The following is an 18,922-nucleotide window of genomic DNA, read 5'->3' as shown; positions in this document are numbered from 1 at the left end:
TTTATTTTATTATGAATTTTAATTATAATATAATTTATTAATTTAAAAAATATTTATTAATTGTAAATTTAAATTATCCCTTTTTATATATGAAATAGTATTTTAGTCTATGGATTGTATACGAATGATTTTTTTATATAACTAAATTTTATAATTTATAATAAATAAATATTTATAAATATATAAATTTATATTATAATTAAAATTTGTAATAAAGAAATATTCAAACATGTAAATTATATCTAAATTTATGATAAATAATTTATGTTGTGATATATTATTGTTAATTATTGATAATTTATTTTATAACAATATTCAAATTTAGTTGAAACTAAATATATCAAAAATGATAAATTAAAAGAGATTAGAAACTAAGTTAAACAATTGAATTGATATTAAAAGTATAAAACGACATGTTACATGCATGTTAGGGGAATATTTGAATTTGAAAATAATATATATTTGAGCAATTCAAATATATAAATAATCAAATTGATATTAAAAGTATAAAATATATTGAATTTTAAATAATAGTAAAAATAATCAAACTGAGGAAAACTTTTGAGTGTTTGTTTTTCAGAATAAATGAACCAAATCTCAAGTAAATAAAAAAAAACATCAATATTGCTCTTGAAACATAATAACTACTAGAAATAGAACAATAAACGCCGAGTGTAATGAATGCTAAATATATAAGAGGTGAGTGTAATTTGCTCAAATATATTGATGTTGTATCACTTTTTTTTTTATAATTTTTTTACTTACCAAATAATAACATAACGGAAGCAATTTATATTTATAAGATATTAAATAATTTTTATATTTTATTCATAAAATAATAAGACATATATAACATGTTTCTTTTTGTCATATCAGTTTGCCAATTCAGTTAGTTGCTTTTCTTGACCAAGGGTTAAATTCAAATTGTTGATATGTGACTTGCAAGCAATATAATACAAAAAAAAGTGTGGTCCTGAGAAAATTACATGACATATTCCGTCTTGGTTCTTGAGAGATTAACCAATTGTTTGCACATATGCTCAAGGTTTCAGGGATGGTGCATATTACACACCAAAGGTGAACTCAGATTTTTTTTATCAATAAATCTTAATTAATTTCTTCAATGCTTAAACGCCAAATGACTTTAAGAGCTTCGGAAGTACACTTTATATGACGTTCATCTCTCTCAAGAACTATGTAGATATCTTACTTGTTACACTATTAAATAAAGTCTTTTTTACATCAGTCGAAAACAGTATTCAATGGTAGAATCAAACACTTTCAACGACAGGTTAAAAAAAAACTGTCTTAGAAAATCGACAACTTTTTAAGATGGTGCTTTTTCTACGCAATTACTTTGTATGGAATCCTCTCTCAATGAGATTTTTATCCACCTATTTGTTGTTAATGAATATTGTCATTCCTTGAAAATGAGTAAAGAAACTAAATATGAGAATCATCACAGAAACATCAATGTAATTACATTTAGTACCACAACAGACACACCCAGAACAAAGTAGTGACGTGCACTAAATCTCATACAATTTATAGTTTTGGGAATCTTACGAGTCATTGCCATATTCCTCTTCATAAACAAAAGTGTTGAATACTGGGCTCATAGGTCCCTTAGCCTCTGAACCATGACCACCACTATCCTTACTTTTATTCCTCTGTTACATGAACTCTAAGAGTTAGGTAGAGCAATGCAAAAATAAACACACAAAAAATGTATTTAAACATACTACTTTCATTCTATAAACATACTATTTAAACACAACATGTCGCAATTCTGGTTTAATAGTTATTTATATTACTTTCCAAACATATACATGTTTTAATGCACAAGTTGATAAATATGATAACCAACATGTTGTGAGTTAGTGTAGGAAAGATGCCAGTAAAACAGAGTATAAATTGCTACAAGTTTTAAAGTTTAAACTTCATAAAGAAGGATGGGGTTACCAAAAGCAAATTGGTTCTTTTGTCTCGTCTTCGAAATCCAGCACAAACAAAAAATAAGCAGCCTATAATGTCAAATCTGAATGAAGCTAGCATTCACTGTATTTTCAAAAATAAAAAATGGAGAATCATCATGTACCTGAAATGGGAGAAGTATATCTAGAAGTCCAAATCTCCATAGTAGTCTTAAAGAAGCTTCACCAGATCCATAAGCTAGCATATAATTTATTTCCATCAGAAGCCTACTCTGAAACCTTTTACCAACTATATATATATATATATATATATATATATATATATATTGTAACATACAAATATAATAATTCACTTAAAAAAATGTGTACCTTCTCTAATCCAATAGTCCATTTTTTAAGGAATAAACAAACAAGAAGTTATAAAATTAGCATAGACAACCTTCTAAACATTAATTGCTGGTACCCAAAATTTTCAAATTTGAGTAATCTTTCAAGATAGTATATATATAATCAAATTCAATTAACCACTTATCAATAAATAAAGATACTTACAGCCGCATAAAATTGAAGGTCAATTACATCTATGCTCACACTAACAGGTTGTTTGCTAACACGACACAAGATTCCCGGTAACTATTTTGTTTATTCCTTCTATGACTCTGATGACCCTGAAAGCCCAATGACTTTCTAACAAAATAACATGTTAAATTAGTCGACAACAATATATATTTCATTAATGTTGTAAAATGAAACTATTTTACTACACGCGTCTTATTGAAAAAGTGAGCAATTTTTGTTTTTGAAAAAATTATATATTTTTTGAAAAATGATTTTTAATTCTAAGAGTTAGAAAATCATATACTAGATGGCACAACTATACTGAATAACACAACTCATTTTGTCACTTAATGGAATATAAAAGGAATATTTTTTAACACAAATTTGAGACATAAAAAATTTGTTTCTTTAATTTTAGGCAAAATTATAAATTTGGTCTCTGAATTTATCTTCAGTTTTGGATTTGGTCCCCTAATAATTTAATTCACGAATTTTATTAGTTTAGAAACATAGTTTATGTTAGTGTGCTGATTACTGGGGTCATTATTTAGCATAGAGATAACTAGTTTCATTATCCTTTCCTAGGTTCATTATTTATGTTCTGTTTTTAGAGTGTATAGATTCACTATAAATAAACTTTGCAATTCAATGTTTTTTCACGGAATGCTTCAGGTAAACTAAATCCCTTTACAATAAGAAAAGAAAAAGAAACGGTTTGGAAAATTTTATGCATGAGGATTGTATGAGATTATGAGACTAATTATTGAAGTTTAGTTTTTCATAAAGAGTTGTTTGGATGTAAGTTTATGTTATGTACAAACTTAGGGTATTCTTATTGGGTTTGATAATCTGGATGGGGTGATTCACATAATACATGAAGCTTCAAGTAACTCAACTGCAGCAGTTGGTTTACGCAATGGTAAACTTCGTATTTTAAGTATATTTATTGGTTTATTGATTTTTCTTGATTGTAAATTTCTCAGGAAATGAAAAGAGTGGGTTATCTAGCAGGTCCTATGATTACTATGACTTTGTCACAATATTTTCTACAGATTATTTTAATGATGATGGTTGGTCTCTTGGGTAAGCTTGCTCTCTCTAGCACAGCCATTGCCATCTCTGGCTTTAGTCTTATTGTAATTCTCTTCCTTTCCCATCTCATTGCTTTCTTCTTAAGCTTTAAGACCTACAATTGCATTGAACCCAAATTATCAAAGGAGTTAAAATTATTTAAAAGAAGAGATGAAGATGAATTAAAACACAAAATGGCTTAAGTTCGAGTAGGACTCTCTTACGTGAAGATACCTATGGTCTCTAAAAAAATTATAAGAATTAATTGCACTTTGTCTTTTTTGTACATGTCAAACAATTTGGAATGTCATGTGCTCTGGAAACTCAGTGTGGGCAAGCATATGGAGCAGAGCAATATAAAAAATTTGGTGTTCAAATATACACTGTTATTGATATTAACTCAATGTGCACTGGAAACTCAATGTGGACAGCTAAATCACAGCTCAAAGCCCACCAGATTCTCTATCTCTTCCTTACTCGTTTTCTTTTTTCTTTTTAATTATTTAATATTTAATATTTTGGGAATTTATTTGATTTATCATATTATTTTGTGGCTTTTTTTTGTTCTGGCTTCCTTTTGTTTGATTTTCTAGCTTTTCAATTATTACTATTTTATATTTGCTTTTATTTTTTGTATTTACTGCTGGTTTACTATAGTATTATTTAAGAGAGAAAATTGTTGTAGGTTCTATAGTAAGATGAGACTTAAGATAGATAGCGATTAATTTTTTGAGAAAAGTACTAAAATAAACTCACAACTGATATTTGCAATGTTGAGTTAATATTGCTGGTTGCCAACACTAGGAAATTGAAATTTTAGAATAACTAAATTGAAATTAAAGTATGAATTGCTAGCAAATACACACTCTTCCTATTTATATTTTTGCTTGAATATTTATGAAATTTACATAGCATAGTTGCACCTGAAATAAAGCTGCAAGAATATGGGATTTTGTGAACAATTATGTATTGCCTAGGTGGCTGATTGAATTTTGACCAAGATTTGTTATTTAGAATTGGCATTTAAACATGATCTTAGTCTAAGTATCAATTCATTATATCTATTTTAATGATTTATAAGTGGAGTTTTTGTCTATATCCTTCATGCAGGCCAAACTATTTATTATGGGGGAGGGGTGGAAAATAGGAGTTTCATACATTAGGGTGCCTGTCTTGTTGCTTGGAGTTACTCCACCGGTTAGTTTCCCTTTATGGAATAAACTACTACTAATGCCAAAGAAATTCTAAAATAGCATGTGTGATTAAACCAGACTTGATAATCCTTGAAAATACTTTTTCTCTTGGTGATTATTTGGTGAATTTCGTGTGATTTAGTAATATACCACATATTGTCGTTGTTATTTACTTGATAAGATGATGTGACTATCAATTATGTCTCTTCACTACTTTGTTATGCCTAAAATTTTTAGTTTTGCAGTGGCATTTCTCTGTGTGTTTTCACTTCCCTTTTTTCCCGAATAAACCTTAACATACCAGTAACGTTGCTGCTTTATGAACTTTATGCCATGAAGTTAAATATTGGAAACAAACCTTGTACTAATTGGAGTAATTAATTAAAGCAACATATACTAGTAATTATTATCTTTGGTGCAAGAAGTCTTAATTAATCATTGGATCAAAAATGTCATGTAATCGCCTCAAATCATATGTAAAATTAAAACATATTTAGTGATTATCATCTATCCTGCTGATTTAATTTTTATAATATATTCCTATATTTATACTTACTATACTTTCTTTATTTTGTAAATGTTAATTTTTTTTATCATTGAGAATAAATTTTGTAAATGTAAAATTCAAAATCGTAACTCATTCCTATTTTATTTGTTGTTTTCAAAGTTTAAGATCACATTAATTATTATTTAATTAATTATATCATTTCTTTTTTCTTAATCTTTAATTAATTTTCATAAGCACATTTATTGTAGAATAGAAATAAAAAAGAGTAAAATACAAAATTTCATAACTATTTTATAAGATTTTTTTTACTGTATTACATTTCTTATTATTTTTATAAAAAAATTATATTTATTAATTAGATACCTATCCTTCTCATTTAATATATTTAATAAATTCCTATATTTATAGTTATTAATCAGACTTTTTTATATTTGTAAATATTACATTCAAAATCATAACTCATTCATATTTAAGTTATTTTATTTTATTGAATATATTTATTGTTTTTTTAGAAAAATATATTTATTATTTAGATGTCTTTCCTTCTCATTTAATATATATTTAACAAATCCTTATATTTATATTATATTTTGTAAATATGAAAGTCAAAATCATTACGCATTCCTATTTAATTTATATATGATTATTTTATTGAATACATTTAGTGTTACTTTAGAAACTATAAATATAGGATGCCTTTCCTTCGCATTTAATTTCGATAATAAATTCCTATATTTATAGTTACTTGACTTTTCTATATATTTTTAAATATTAAATAGAAAATCATTACTCATTCCTATTTAATTTATTATTATTATTGAATACATTTATATTTCGAAATTTAACCTCTTCTCTTATCATATTATAATAAATAGAAAAAAATATAAAATATTTATGCACATTAACAGACTAAAAAAATTTACATGGTCGATCAATAAAAAATTATCATTTTTAAGATAATTGTTATAAAAATTAATAAATTTTCTTACATAATTTTTTTAGGAATTTATCTTATATTATATTTATAATTAACTGATAATATTAAATCCTTTTCCATGTCAATATATTTATTAAAACAATTATAAGGATATTAGCTTCTTTTTTATTTTTCTGAATACACAAGGAGACTAGTCCGGTACACGTTACACCGTCCGTCACATAGTCAAAGTATATAAAGATGCATTAAAAATGTAGAAAAATAAAAAAGTAAAAAAATAGCCTGTGCATTCAATTTTTTAAAAAAAAACGTATGGAAATTAATTTCCAAATGGGACTTTATGGTGAAAAATAAATAAATTCATCTGTGGACTCCACTATCAAAAAAGAGGTTAAAAAAAAAAAAAAAAGATGACCAATCATTAATTTACAATGCATTTTCCTCGAAAGCAGAAACAAGTACATTCTTCACTTGGATGCCTCACTTGGGCTTTTATTCCTGGGCCTACAATTTTCTGGGCCCAACAAAAATGAAAACCTTTTTTGGAAAATTTTGTCGCCTTCAACCGACTCCAGAAAATGCTCGCTAACAAAAGTATAAAAGGAGAGGCTCTGGTCTGGAAGAAAACAAAACAAATCTCAGAAAACAAAACCCAAAATTCAATAGTCACAACCACAAGCGCATCATCGAAGTGTCGCTTCTCCCTTCTTTCCCTCACTTTCAGGTATTCCATTCCTTCCTCTTCTCTGCATGTTCCTTACCATTTCTCAAATGGAATCAAATGAACATCGTTATGGCCGTGCTTGCATTTCTGCTCTTGGTTTTTTTTTGTTTTTGTTTTTGAAAATGAAACTGAAAACTATCTATAATTCTTGGTTTTGATTTTAATTTTTCTCTCTATTTCGTTAGGGTTTAATTTTGTGGTATGTATTTCAGTTTGAGAAGAATTGAGGGCTAGGTGAATGTTGTTGTTTGTGGTTTGTTGAGTGTGTGAATTGAGGTTGTTTTGATATTATTATGGTTTCAATTTTTGGTTGTGGTAGGAAGATTATAGAGATATGAGTTCTCAACTTCGGAGAGAAAGAAGGGACTGGTCCAGGGTTCCACCACAAGGTGCTACTCGTCAAGAATGGGTCCCCAGAGGGGCTGCTGCTGCGTCCAGCAATGTTGCTCAGCCATCAAATTTGCATTCAAACAACAATGCTGATGCTGGTTCTTCCAATCAAGGGGTGGCCGTCGCTGCTCCGTCGTCGGTGAGTCGCGCTAGAAGCAACAATCATGGGAATGATTCCGGTTCTTCCAATCAAGGGGTGGCCGTTGCTGTTGTGTCGGTTAGTCACGGTAGAAGCAACAATCATGGGACTGATGCTGCCGGTTCTTCCAATCAAGGGGTGGCCATTGCTGCTCTGTCGGTGAGTCGCGGTAGAAGCAACATTCATGGGAATGATGCTGGTTCTTCCAATCAAGGGGTGGCCGTTGCTGCTCTGCCAGCCAGTCGCGGTAGAAGCAACAATCATGGGACTGATGCTGCCGGTTCTTCCAATCAAGGGGTGGCCATTGCTGCTCTGTCAGTGAGTTGCGGTAGAAGCAACATTCATGGGCATGATGCTGGTTCTTCCAATCAAGGGGTGGCCGTTGCTGCTCCACCAGCCAGTCGCGGTAGAAGCAACAATCCCAGGAATGATGCTGGTTCTTCCAATCAAGGTTTGGCCGTTGCTCCGCCGGTGAATCGTGGTAGAAGCAACAATCAAGGGAAAGATTCTGGTCCTTCCAGTCAAGGGGTGGCTGTTGCTGCACTGGCGAGTCGTGGTAGAAGCAACAATCATGGGACTCATAGGATGGAAAAGGAAAAGGATAAGGGGAACAAGAGTGGGAGTCAGGTGGAGAAGGGATTGGGAGTGGGAGTCAGATACTCTAGTTTGCCTCAACTGGTGCAAGAGATTCAGGAGAAGCTCATGAAAGGTACTGTGGAGTGCATGATTTGCTATGAGATGGTCCAGAGGTCTGCGGCGGTTTGGTCTTGCTCCAGCTGTTACTCTATCTTTCACCTGAACTGCATCAAGAAGTGGGCTAGGGCACCAATTTCAAGTGATTTGTCCTTGTCTGTGGAGAAGAATCATGAGCTTAATTGGCGGTGTCCTGGTTGCCAGTCTGTGAAATTTACCTCTTCAAAGGAGATTAGGTATGTTTGCTTTTGTGGGAAGAGGATAGACCCTCCATCTGATTTGTATCTGACACCTCACTCGTGTGGAGAACCATGTGGGAAGCCTCTTCAGAAGGTGTTGGTTGCTGGAGGGAATAGGGATGATCTTTGCCCTCATGCTTGTGTCTTGCAATGCCATCCAGGACCATGCCCTCCCTGTAAAGCATTTGCTCCTCCTCGGTTGTGCCCTTGTGGGAAGAAAAATATTACCACCCGTTGCTCTGATCGGCAGTCTGTTCTTACCTGTGGACAATGCTGTGATAAACTTCTTGAATGTGGGCGGCATCGCTGTGAACACATTTGTCATGTGGGTCCATGCAATCCTTGTAAGGTTCCAATCAGTGCAACTTGTTTTTGCAGTAAAAAGACAGAGGTTTTTTCTTGTGGGGACATGTCTGTGAAGGGTGAAATTGAAGCAAAAGGTGGGGTTTTTGCTTGTGGTTCCTATTGTCTAAAGAAACTTGGTTGTGGTAATCATGTCTGTAGTGAGATTTGCCATCCAGGAAGCTGTGGGGAATGTGAATTTTTACCTAGCCGGGTTAAGACATGCTGTTGTGGGAAAACAAGGTTGGAGAATGAACGCCAGAGTTGTTTGGATCCGATACCTACCTGCTCTAAAGTATGTGGCAAGCTGCTTCATTGTGGCATGCATAGTTGTAAAGAGGCATGTCATGTTGGGGAGTGTCCACCTTGCTTGGTTGAAGTTTCACAGAAGTGCCGTTGTGGCTCAACTTCCCGAACTGTGGAGTGCTATAAGACTACGATGGAGAATGAGAAATTTTTGTGTGAAAAGTCTTGTGGGATAAAAAAGAATTGTGGAAGGCATCGATGTAGTGAAAGGTGTTGTCCATTTACTAATTCAAATCATTATAATACCTTTAGTGGGGATTGGGCTCCTCACTTTTGTTCCATGCCATGTGGAAAGAAGCTAAGGTGTGGCCAGCATTCGTGTGAATGTCTGTGTCACAGTGGTCATTGTCCACCTTGTTTCCAAACAATCTTTAATGAATTGGCTTGTGCTTGTGGTAGGACTTCAATACCTCCTCCTCTACCGTGTGGCACACCGCCTCCCTCATGTCAGCTTCCGTGCTCAGTTCCTCAGCCATGTGGTCATTCAGTCTCACACAGTTGCCATTTTGGAGACTGCCCTCCTTGTTCAGTTCCTGTAGCAAAAGAATGTATTGGCGGGCATGTAGTTCTTAGAAACATACCTTGTGGTTCAAAGGATATCAGATGCAATCATCCCTGTGGGAAGACCAGGCAGTGTGGTTTACATGCATGTGGTAGAACATGTCACCCCCCACCTTGTGATAGTCAATCTGGTGTTGTGCAAGGTTTCAAAGCACCATGTGGCCAAACATGTGGTGCTCCAAGAAGAAGCTGCCGGCACACATGTATGGCTCCTTGTCACCCTTCATCTCCATGCCCAGATATAAGGTGTGAATTCCCTGTTACAATCACTTGCTCTTGTGGCCGTGTAACCGCAAATGTTCCTTGTGATGGTGGTGGTAGCAGTAGCAATTATAATGCTGATGCCATACATGAAGCTTCCATTATTCAAACATTGCCTGCACCACTTCAACCAGTTGATGCAAATGGCAAGAAAGTTCCCCTAGGACAAAGAAAACTGATATGTGATGATGAATGTGCTAAGCTGGAACGCAAAAGGGTTCTCGCAGATGCTTTTGACATTACTGCTCCAAATCTGGACTCTCTTCATTTTAGTGATAACTCTCTTTCTTCTGAATTGCTTTCTGATTTTTTTAGGCGTGAGCCAAAATGGGTTTTAGCTGTTGAGGAGAGATGCAAAATTTTAGTTCTTGGCAAGAGTAGAGGAATAGGAACTGCACATGGTTTAAAAGTCCACATCTTTTGTCCCATGCTGAAGGAAAAAAGAGATGCAGTGAGATTGATTGCTGATAGATGGAAGCTTGCAGTCAATGCTGCTGGCTGGGAGCCAAAGCGATTTATTGTAATTTCTGTTACCCCAAAATCAAAGGCCCCAGCTCGTGTGATAGGGGTTAAGGGTACTACAACTTTAAATGTGCCTCTTCCTCCTGCATTTGATCCATTGGTTGATATGGACCCGCGACTTGTTGTCTCGTTTCCAGACTTACCAAGGGATACTGAAATTAATTCCTTGGTGTTGAGGTTTGGTGGCGAGTGTGAGCTTGTTTGGTTGAATGACAAGAATGCTTTGGCTGTTTTTCATGATCCTGCCCGAGCTGCAACTGCAATGAGGAGGTTGGATTATGCAACAGTTTATCAGGGAGCTGTTTTGGTTGCCCCGAATGCTGGGGCATCGGCGGCATCTTCAGCTACCAATGCCTGGGGAGGAGCTCTGCCGGCATTGAAAGGTAACTCATGGAAAAAGGCTGTGGCTCAAGACTCTGGTTGGGGAGATTCTGGGGTTGGTGAAGAGTGGACTGCTGGTTCTGTGAATATCCAGCCATCTGTTTGGAAGAAGGAAGCACCTCTGGCTGCTTCTTTAAATCGTTGGAATGTCTTGGAGCAGGAGTCAAGTTCAAGTTCATCGTCTACAACTATTAGAGCTGATATTTCTGGGAAGAAAACTGAAAATACTGGTGAAGAAGGTGGCTCAAAGGAAGAGGAAAACTTGGATGCAACTTCTGAAGTAGTTGATGATTGGGAGAAGGCTTATGAATGAGGGACAAAATAGGCCTCCTTCTGTTAAAAAAACAAAAAAAAAAAAAACTCCTTATTGTTAGAAATTTTATCTTGTTATAAAGTAGCTAGACATGAATTGTTAGGCCTCATTGCCTTGTTTCATGAATTTTTGCTAGGTCATTTCTTTTCCTTATAGGTATATGTTTTAAACTCAGTTATTAGAACAGTTGTACCCAGATTAAGCAATGGGTATCTAGTATCTACAGAAAAAAATTGCATTTTGTAAATGCGCTGCATTGTTTAATCAAGTCCTTAAATCTTTTGGATTGATTATCAGTTTGAAAGTAAATCTAGTTTTGCTTTCTCTTGATGGGAGAAAGTCATAATCACAGTTTCTGATGACTTCAACTGCCGCAGCTTATAGACTAGAAGTATTCTAAGACCAATTTAAGATTATTTTCAATATTCACAATGCTCTTAGACGTTTGCTGATAGCATAAAAATCTTTGTAGTTATGCATGTAGTCACAATCGTAATCTAGGTCTTTTCGTTAATTATTAGGAAGTGTACTTATACTTGAGAGTGATTCAATCATGATATTTTACCAACACTGGTTAAGAAAAATTATGATATCGTATCAGATCAGTTAAAACTTTAATCAAAGATCTTCCAAAAGCGAATGGCAATGGACAAAGTTATGGATACTGCTAACATCATAAATACTTCATTTATCTTTTATTGAGCTAAAATATAACCTATTTGTGAGATAAAAGACTATAAATACGTATGAGTCTAGCTTTGAGTCATTTGTTGCTTGTTAAAAGGATGATTATGGAAGCACTAGAGGCCAATGCGATCCGAGCAAGAAAGTTTCAGATTTCTAAGTAGAAATTGCCTTAGCTAAATATATGCAATAGCAGTAGTAACTTATGCGTAAAGGTTCTTTTATATTCTCATAAATTCATCTTTTTATTACGGTTCATGTGTTTCTCTTAAAATTGATCTTTCAATTTTTATTTTATACTTTGCAGATGATATCAAACTAACTCCCAAGAAAAATTAAATCCAAATAAATAGTTTTTTTTTGGGTGAACCGAGAGTATCCTTGTTGGGAATGTCAAGAACTAATTCATTGATATTCTTGTTGGGAGTCAAGCACTAATCTAACGAGGTATTAAGATTTATTTAAGAGATCGAGAATTATCACTCAAATAAATAAACTTAGGGATTATCATTCAACTTATTGAGAAGAAACAGAAAACATTGGGTTTATATATATATATATGAGGATTTTCGTATCTCCTAGTTTTAAAACTTATTCATTACATGGTTGATGATGTATAGTATTGTAGATAGTATGCTGGTAGGAAAATCCAACCACAACTTTGTCCTAAATCTACATAAACAAGTGATGATGATATTTATAGAGGAAGCAAACATATGATTAAGCTGCATGAGAATTGATCCTCTTACGTTAAATTTATAGAGTTTATCCTTGACTTTTATCTGGCCTATGGTTAGGACAACATGCTTGAGGAGGAGGAGGAGTAGGGGAAGGAAATCTGTACCTGCCAATATCTCAATAAATTAATTCTCTGTGAAAATTGTTATGGGATAGACTATATTAAGTGTAATATCTTTCATTATATCCAATCTAGTACGAGTGACGAATAAAATTGGATCATTGGGAGCATGTTTAATTGGTCTGCACTTGCAAAATTATGTTTGAGACAGAAGCAATTTTTGTCAACAGATCATGACTCTTACTTTTGCATTCATTTTATTTTATATGTTGAATTTTTATTGAAACACGCATCGTAATATTTTTAACTTCAAACCAAACCTGCACTGGATATTATTACGAATTATCAATATTAAAGAAATGTTTGGATAAGTTTTTCTAGAAATTCTTATAGGAAAAAAAATGAAATTGAAATTCTTCATTAGCGAATTTGTATACCACCTCTTATTTTTTAGAAAAGTTATATAAAAACTCTAAAGCAACTTATCAAAACATATCATAAAATATATAAGTTAAGTAAATGCTTTTAAAGAGTTACATTACATGATTTTTTTTTTAATGTTCACGTAACATTAAATTTTGATGTATAATTTTATAACCTAAATTTATTCGTGTCACTCAGATATAAAAATGATCCTTTTAGTAGATATGATATGCTCTCAATACACAATGATTTGTAGTCATTAATGGTGGCTTAGTCTTTCAACTCGCACTCACAAATTCTTAAAGTCTTAATAACCTAAAGGGATTAGAAAAAAAAGTAAGAACGGAAAAAGAGGAGCTGTTAAAATGGCAGCCTTCGAATTAGACAATAAGACCTGATTTGTTTAACCACGAAGTGCGTGTTGTTAATATTATGTCTAGTTGATGATACTTTTGCTATGAGAAAGTGTTCAGCATATATAGTATCATTGCTGGATCCGGGGAAGAAAGTGTGTCCATATCAGATGGCCCAATTTACAATATTATTCAATAGTTTCTGTTTCCAGCAAGTCCATAAATGATGATATTTTCTCATTTCAGCAAAAGTGTTTCCACGAGACCTTGGAGTGGATCTTATTATGGACCCTAAAAAGGTATTGCATGCAGGTTCATCTCTCCAAAATTGGTGAAAATCGAATAAGCTGCTAGTTGCCTAAGGTTTAAGTTGAAAAGGAATGAAAACTTGAACTGAGTTTATGAATAATATATCTAAATTAAAAATGTATCTTATAGCATGCAATATACTACTTCGCAACTTTCATAGTGCATAGGCATATCTGCATACTAAGTATCAAAAAACATTCAATGAGATTTTTTCAACACTTTTTTTTACAAGATATTAACAATTCCATCATATTTTGTTTTATTTCATTTTTTTTCTTTCTAAAAGTGCTAAAACAAGAAGGTAACCTAAATACCACGGGACATGGTGCCAATGATATGTTGGAGCTGTTAAGAGAGACTTTCTTAAAGTATTATTACACAGGTTTAAAATGCAAGCAATTCTACGATCACTTGTAACTTTATACTCAATTAGTCTTTAGGTGTTAATTAGGGGATCTTTATAAGGAGGATGTTCCACCAAGTTAAACTTAACAAAAATAAAAATAGCTTTGGGGATATTCAAACTCACACTCAGAGTAAAAATGAGAGTTTGTGTACCGAATTTTTAACTATTGGTGTCATTTCATGTTGTTTTACTTCTCATATTATAAATAGAGTGATCAAAAGTGCCCCAGATCAGACCCCTAGCAAACAACTACTAAAAAACATTGAGCAAAAACAAAGGTGAATATGAGGCATGCGCAAGTAGCTAAACAATATACAGGACAAGAAAATGAAACAACATTAATTAATTGCTTGTCTTGAACCATGGAGTAGGAGCACAGTGAGCTATGAAGCACGGACATCCCAGTCTCTTGTTGTATTTGGTGTTTGAAACGCGTCTGTATCAGTGTTCGACACCGACATAACATCCGTATTATATTCTATATTTTGGACATTACAGGTATTCACGTGTTCGTATCCGGTGTTGGTGCTTGATAGATAGTGAGTGACAAAGTATTGATCTATCTATGAGCCTTCAACGATCTATTATACAAAAATAATATCATATATGTTAGCAAGAATCAAGACTTTTCACCTCAGTAATTATCAAAACAATGCATATAAAAAGAAGCAAACTTCTCTAGCTCGTACAAAAGAATCCATGACTTTGAGTCTCGAGTAGCATTAATTATTTTCATCACCTTTGTTTTCTCTAATGATCGATGTGTCTCTGCCATAAATTTTTATTTGGACACGCGAGCACGTTAACTAGATTATTCACTTTTTAAAAGCCTTTTGAACCGTTTGTATCACTATAGGCTTAACTTTTACGAAGAAGCCCCATTCAAAATCATTTGACGACACTCTTTTACTTTCTTGTTTTATATTTAATTGTTTTATTATTTACCCAAATTATCCATGAGCATCTACCATGATTACTTAAATAAATTATTTATCTTAATTTTATGAATCTTATAATTTTATATAAATTTAAATATTCTACATAAAAATTCACTTTAATATTAAAATTATTAAAATAAGTGCTTAAATTAATTTTATAAATCATGTAATACTTGAAAAACATAGTCAACTTTGCTTAAATTATTTAAGCAACAATTATTTATATAAACAATGGTATTTATATAAGCAACTCCAAATTATTTACTGCCGTGAGAATAAAAAATAAGTAACGTTGCTTAGATTTAAGTTGCTCATATAAACATCCTATTGAAGTTGCTATAACAAGATATTCTTTTCATATTTAATTAAAATATATTGATTACATTTTACAGTATACAATTATTTAATTATGAAAAAATTATTAACTTTCATTGTATGGTTTATTTAAAGGTCATTTCTAAGATTTTTGTTTCTAATTAATTAATTCATTCATAATGTAAGAAATTTTATACTATCTTTATATTAAATTTATTCTAAAATTAAGCCGTGTACACAAACACAAAACCACTTGTCACTGTTGGAAGAGACTGTTTGTGGTTACCTCTTTGACGGCTCGGGGGATCTATGAATAGTGAATATCACAACTCTGAGCAGGTGGGCGATAACAACAGTTACTAGCTAGCATGTGGATGCTCTTGTTTAGAATTTTTAACAGGTTTAAGATATTGTTATCTTATAAGTACTTAGATTATTCTATTTTCTTTAAGGAATCTATCTAGGCTCTTCGACTTTTGGATGAGATTATCCATGTTTAGAATTTTTAAGTTTTATTCTTTTGCACTAATTATGATATTAAATATTCTGTAATTTGGAGCCTAGTCACGCATACTTCATTAAAAATCTCTTTATAATTTCCTCTAAACATTTTTTTTCCATAAACTCAGCGTATGTATGTTGCTAGTTGAATTGAGTTTAGATCATTCTTTACATAAATTACTTAATTTTAATTACATATGTAATATGTTAAATCATTATTTAAATACTTATAACCAAAAATTAGTTGAAGATTGAGACTACAAACGGAATAATAATAGTGCTGATCAAGAACAACAAATTAAGTAGCGTCCATAAGATATATATATATATATATATATATATATATATATATATATATATATATATATATATATATATTGAAACTGCAAATGGGCATAGCTCCATTGGTGCATTTGATGTACTGATCTGAACCAACTATGCCTGCTGATATGGTCCTGCTCGAAGACTCAGGAGCAGTGTCCGTACGCATATTCTAACATATAGCTAGATAATTTTGGTGTATAATGAAGAGGAAAAGGATAAAATTATAGAAATTAATTATATTGTTTTTATATGATGATATTATTATTGAAAAAATAGAGACTACAAGTCTACAACTCTTTTGTTTGGATTCGTAAAAATGAAATAAATATATTCACTTACACATTTTTACTGATTGACTATTGGTTCTTGTTATTATATGTTGGGATCTATTGTGCAACCATATAAGTTGTATATTGTTGAAGTTGCAGTTCTATATGACTTGGAATTTTCAAAGAAGAGCAGGTCAATCAAAATGGATTAATGAACACATAATATTCGTGTTTGGATTCCCGTTTCAATGAGAAAAACCACATATCAATTCTTCTTAAAAATATGAGAAGCACATATAATTCGGGATGAGGAGTTTCCATGGAATGATTACACTTACACATCACATGCAATGCACGTATGCAGATAAATGAGAAGTTGAGAGAACTATATAAGGAACATTTGCAGAATCAGAACAATGGATTTTTCATAGAATTAAACCTCATGCAACAATTAATACACTTTCACATGCATATAAAAAACGATAAAAATCGAGAAGTTCTATACATATTGGAAAAGGAATTATATATATTGGATATATACCCTCCAACCTTGCTATTAATTAACCCAAAATAAAAATATTTGTTAGAAATAACTTAAAGCATGCACTCATGCTCTGGTAGTAATATAAACCTTTTATGTATACTTTTTTACAATAATGTATCCAACAACAATGGATGAAAACAATATCAAGCCCACAGAAGAAACCATGACATGTGTATCCTCATCTTTACCTTTGTGAATCTCGTTTCTTGCCCCTTTTTTGTGCACTTTTTTGCAGTATATAATTTTCTAGGGTTATTCACTAGTCTCAGTTATTGGTCATTGTTCAATAATAGAGAAGGATATCTGCCCCCAACGAACCAAATGTTTATTCACTATTGCTTCCTGCAGTTATCTGCCAGAGGTGGCAGCTATCAGGTAGAAGAACAAATCAATCCAAACATATGCCCTTAATAGAGAAGTACAACAATACCCTTCCATAGAATGGTACAACTCTATTAAGTATATATATATTAATTCAAAAAAGAAAAAAATTATATACTAACAATATAAAAATTTTATATCGTTATCTAATTATAATATATTATGTATGATAAAATTATTAACTTTTATGATAATTAATTTAAAAATCATATCAATGATATTTTTTATTAAATGATGATATAAAATTATTTTATATGTATATAATCATTAAACTTTGTTAAAAAATATATACATATATAGCATGTACTTTGGCTCATGTCATGCTTATATATATTTCACTATTTTGGTATTATTATATTAGTGGCTAGTAATCATAAAACTTTATTATCAATATCATAAACATCTTTTTTCCATTTTTCTAACACATATCCTTTCCATTAACGACATGAAATTAATGATATATACTATTAATGGGAGTTCCTTATAATTGATTGTCAAAATTTACATAAATCAATTATCACTTGAAAAAAATGGTGCATAATTATAAAAAGAAAATTTTCATCTAAATTAAAGATGCTGTTAATTAAGTAAAGATACACATAAGTAATTTCTTTTCTTTGGACTTAAAGCATGAATATGCATATAACCTCAAAAACCACTTCATATAGATTATGATGCTTATATTAAAGACAGCCACCCCAATATGTGTGCACCAGTTGTATATGACAGCAAAACCTTCATGTTTCCAGATAGAATAAATGTTAATTTAAATTCCCCTTTAAAAAATTCTCCATACAATAAGTAGCAGGAGCAATTACCTAGCTACCTCAATACAAAACTCTTATGCAAGTAGGTAGACAGCATGATTGCTGAATGGCTAGTGATGCAGCCAAACTCTTGGATAAGACATATAAAGGCCCTGAGACAAAGTAGCAGAGATCTTTTGGCAATTGAGTTATCAATACTTTGTACTCTTCTACATAATAAATTATTAAAAAATGTTAACAAGTGTCTTCAAGATACTGGATAGTAAGAAATAAAAGTAAAACAATTTTTTTATGAAAACTTGTGATCCCACTAACAGTTTTATCATGATTATTAATACATTTTACTCTGTAATTTCTAATGAATTTTTTTTATTATTAATTCAATAATCAAGACCTTTAGAGCACTATGCGTAATTTAACCTAGATATCATATACTTTCCTTCATATTCGTTTTTGGTTGCATGCAGGTAATGGAAACAAGCAAGTGATTAAGATATATGACCATATCAGTGTAAAATAAATAATTTCTCCCATGCTTTTATTATTTTTTAAGAGATACTAAACGACAACGTTAATAAAACTAAATAAATAAAAATATAGGAATTAGAACTAGAACAATAAGGGAGCAAATCTCAAATTAATATAAAAATTCAAAAACTGAAATTTACTGTATACCAACTTTGTTTGAATTATAATTAACTTGGTGAGTTCCGCATAAATAATTGCCAACTCGGAGGATACCACTTTCAATTGAAACTACTCCTTTTCATTAATGTGTCATTTTTCGCATAAATTTCGTCCAGTTAATATAGTAGACGAACCCCGCTTTTAATTGAA

At 31.8% G+C, this 18,922-nt stretch overlaps 1 protein-coding gene across 2 annotated transcripts; it reads left to right on the top strand.

The window, feature by feature from the left end:
- The first annotated feature begins 6,513 nt into the window (after positions 1 to 6,513).
- Positions 6,514 to 11,319, top strand: LOC100819219 (NF-X1-type zinc finger protein NFXL1). Of its 2 annotated transcripts, none has more exons than XM_014762219.3 (2): positions 6,514 to 6,925; positions 7,249 to 11,319. In XM_014762219.3, the coding sequence occupies exon 2, from the start codon at positions 7,260 to 7,262 to the stop codon at positions 11,070 to 11,072; it is 3,813 nt and encodes a 1,270-aa protein (XP_014617705.1). In that variant the 5' UTR covers positions 6,514 to 6,925; positions 7,249 to 7,259; the 3' UTR covers positions 11,073 to 11,319. The 2 variants fall into 2 exon arrangements, with proteins under 2 accessions (XP_014617705.1, XP_003533318.1); XM_003533270.5 differs by having other exon boundaries at positions 6,518 to 6,925; positions 7,245 to 11,319.
- Positions 11,320 to 18,922: the final 7,603 nt, after the last annotated feature.

The sequence above is a fragment of the Glycine max genome, chromosome 9 (assembly GCF_000004515.6).
Source record: "Glycine max cultivar Williams 82 chromosome 9, Glycine_max_v4.0, whole genome shotgun sequence".
NCBI classification, from domain to species: Eukaryota; Viridiplantae; Streptophyta; class Magnoliopsida; order Fabales; family Fabaceae; genus Glycine; species Glycine max.
The sequence above is the reverse complement of the archived record's forward strand: the minus strand, read 5'-3'. Positions and strand labels throughout refer to the sequence as shown.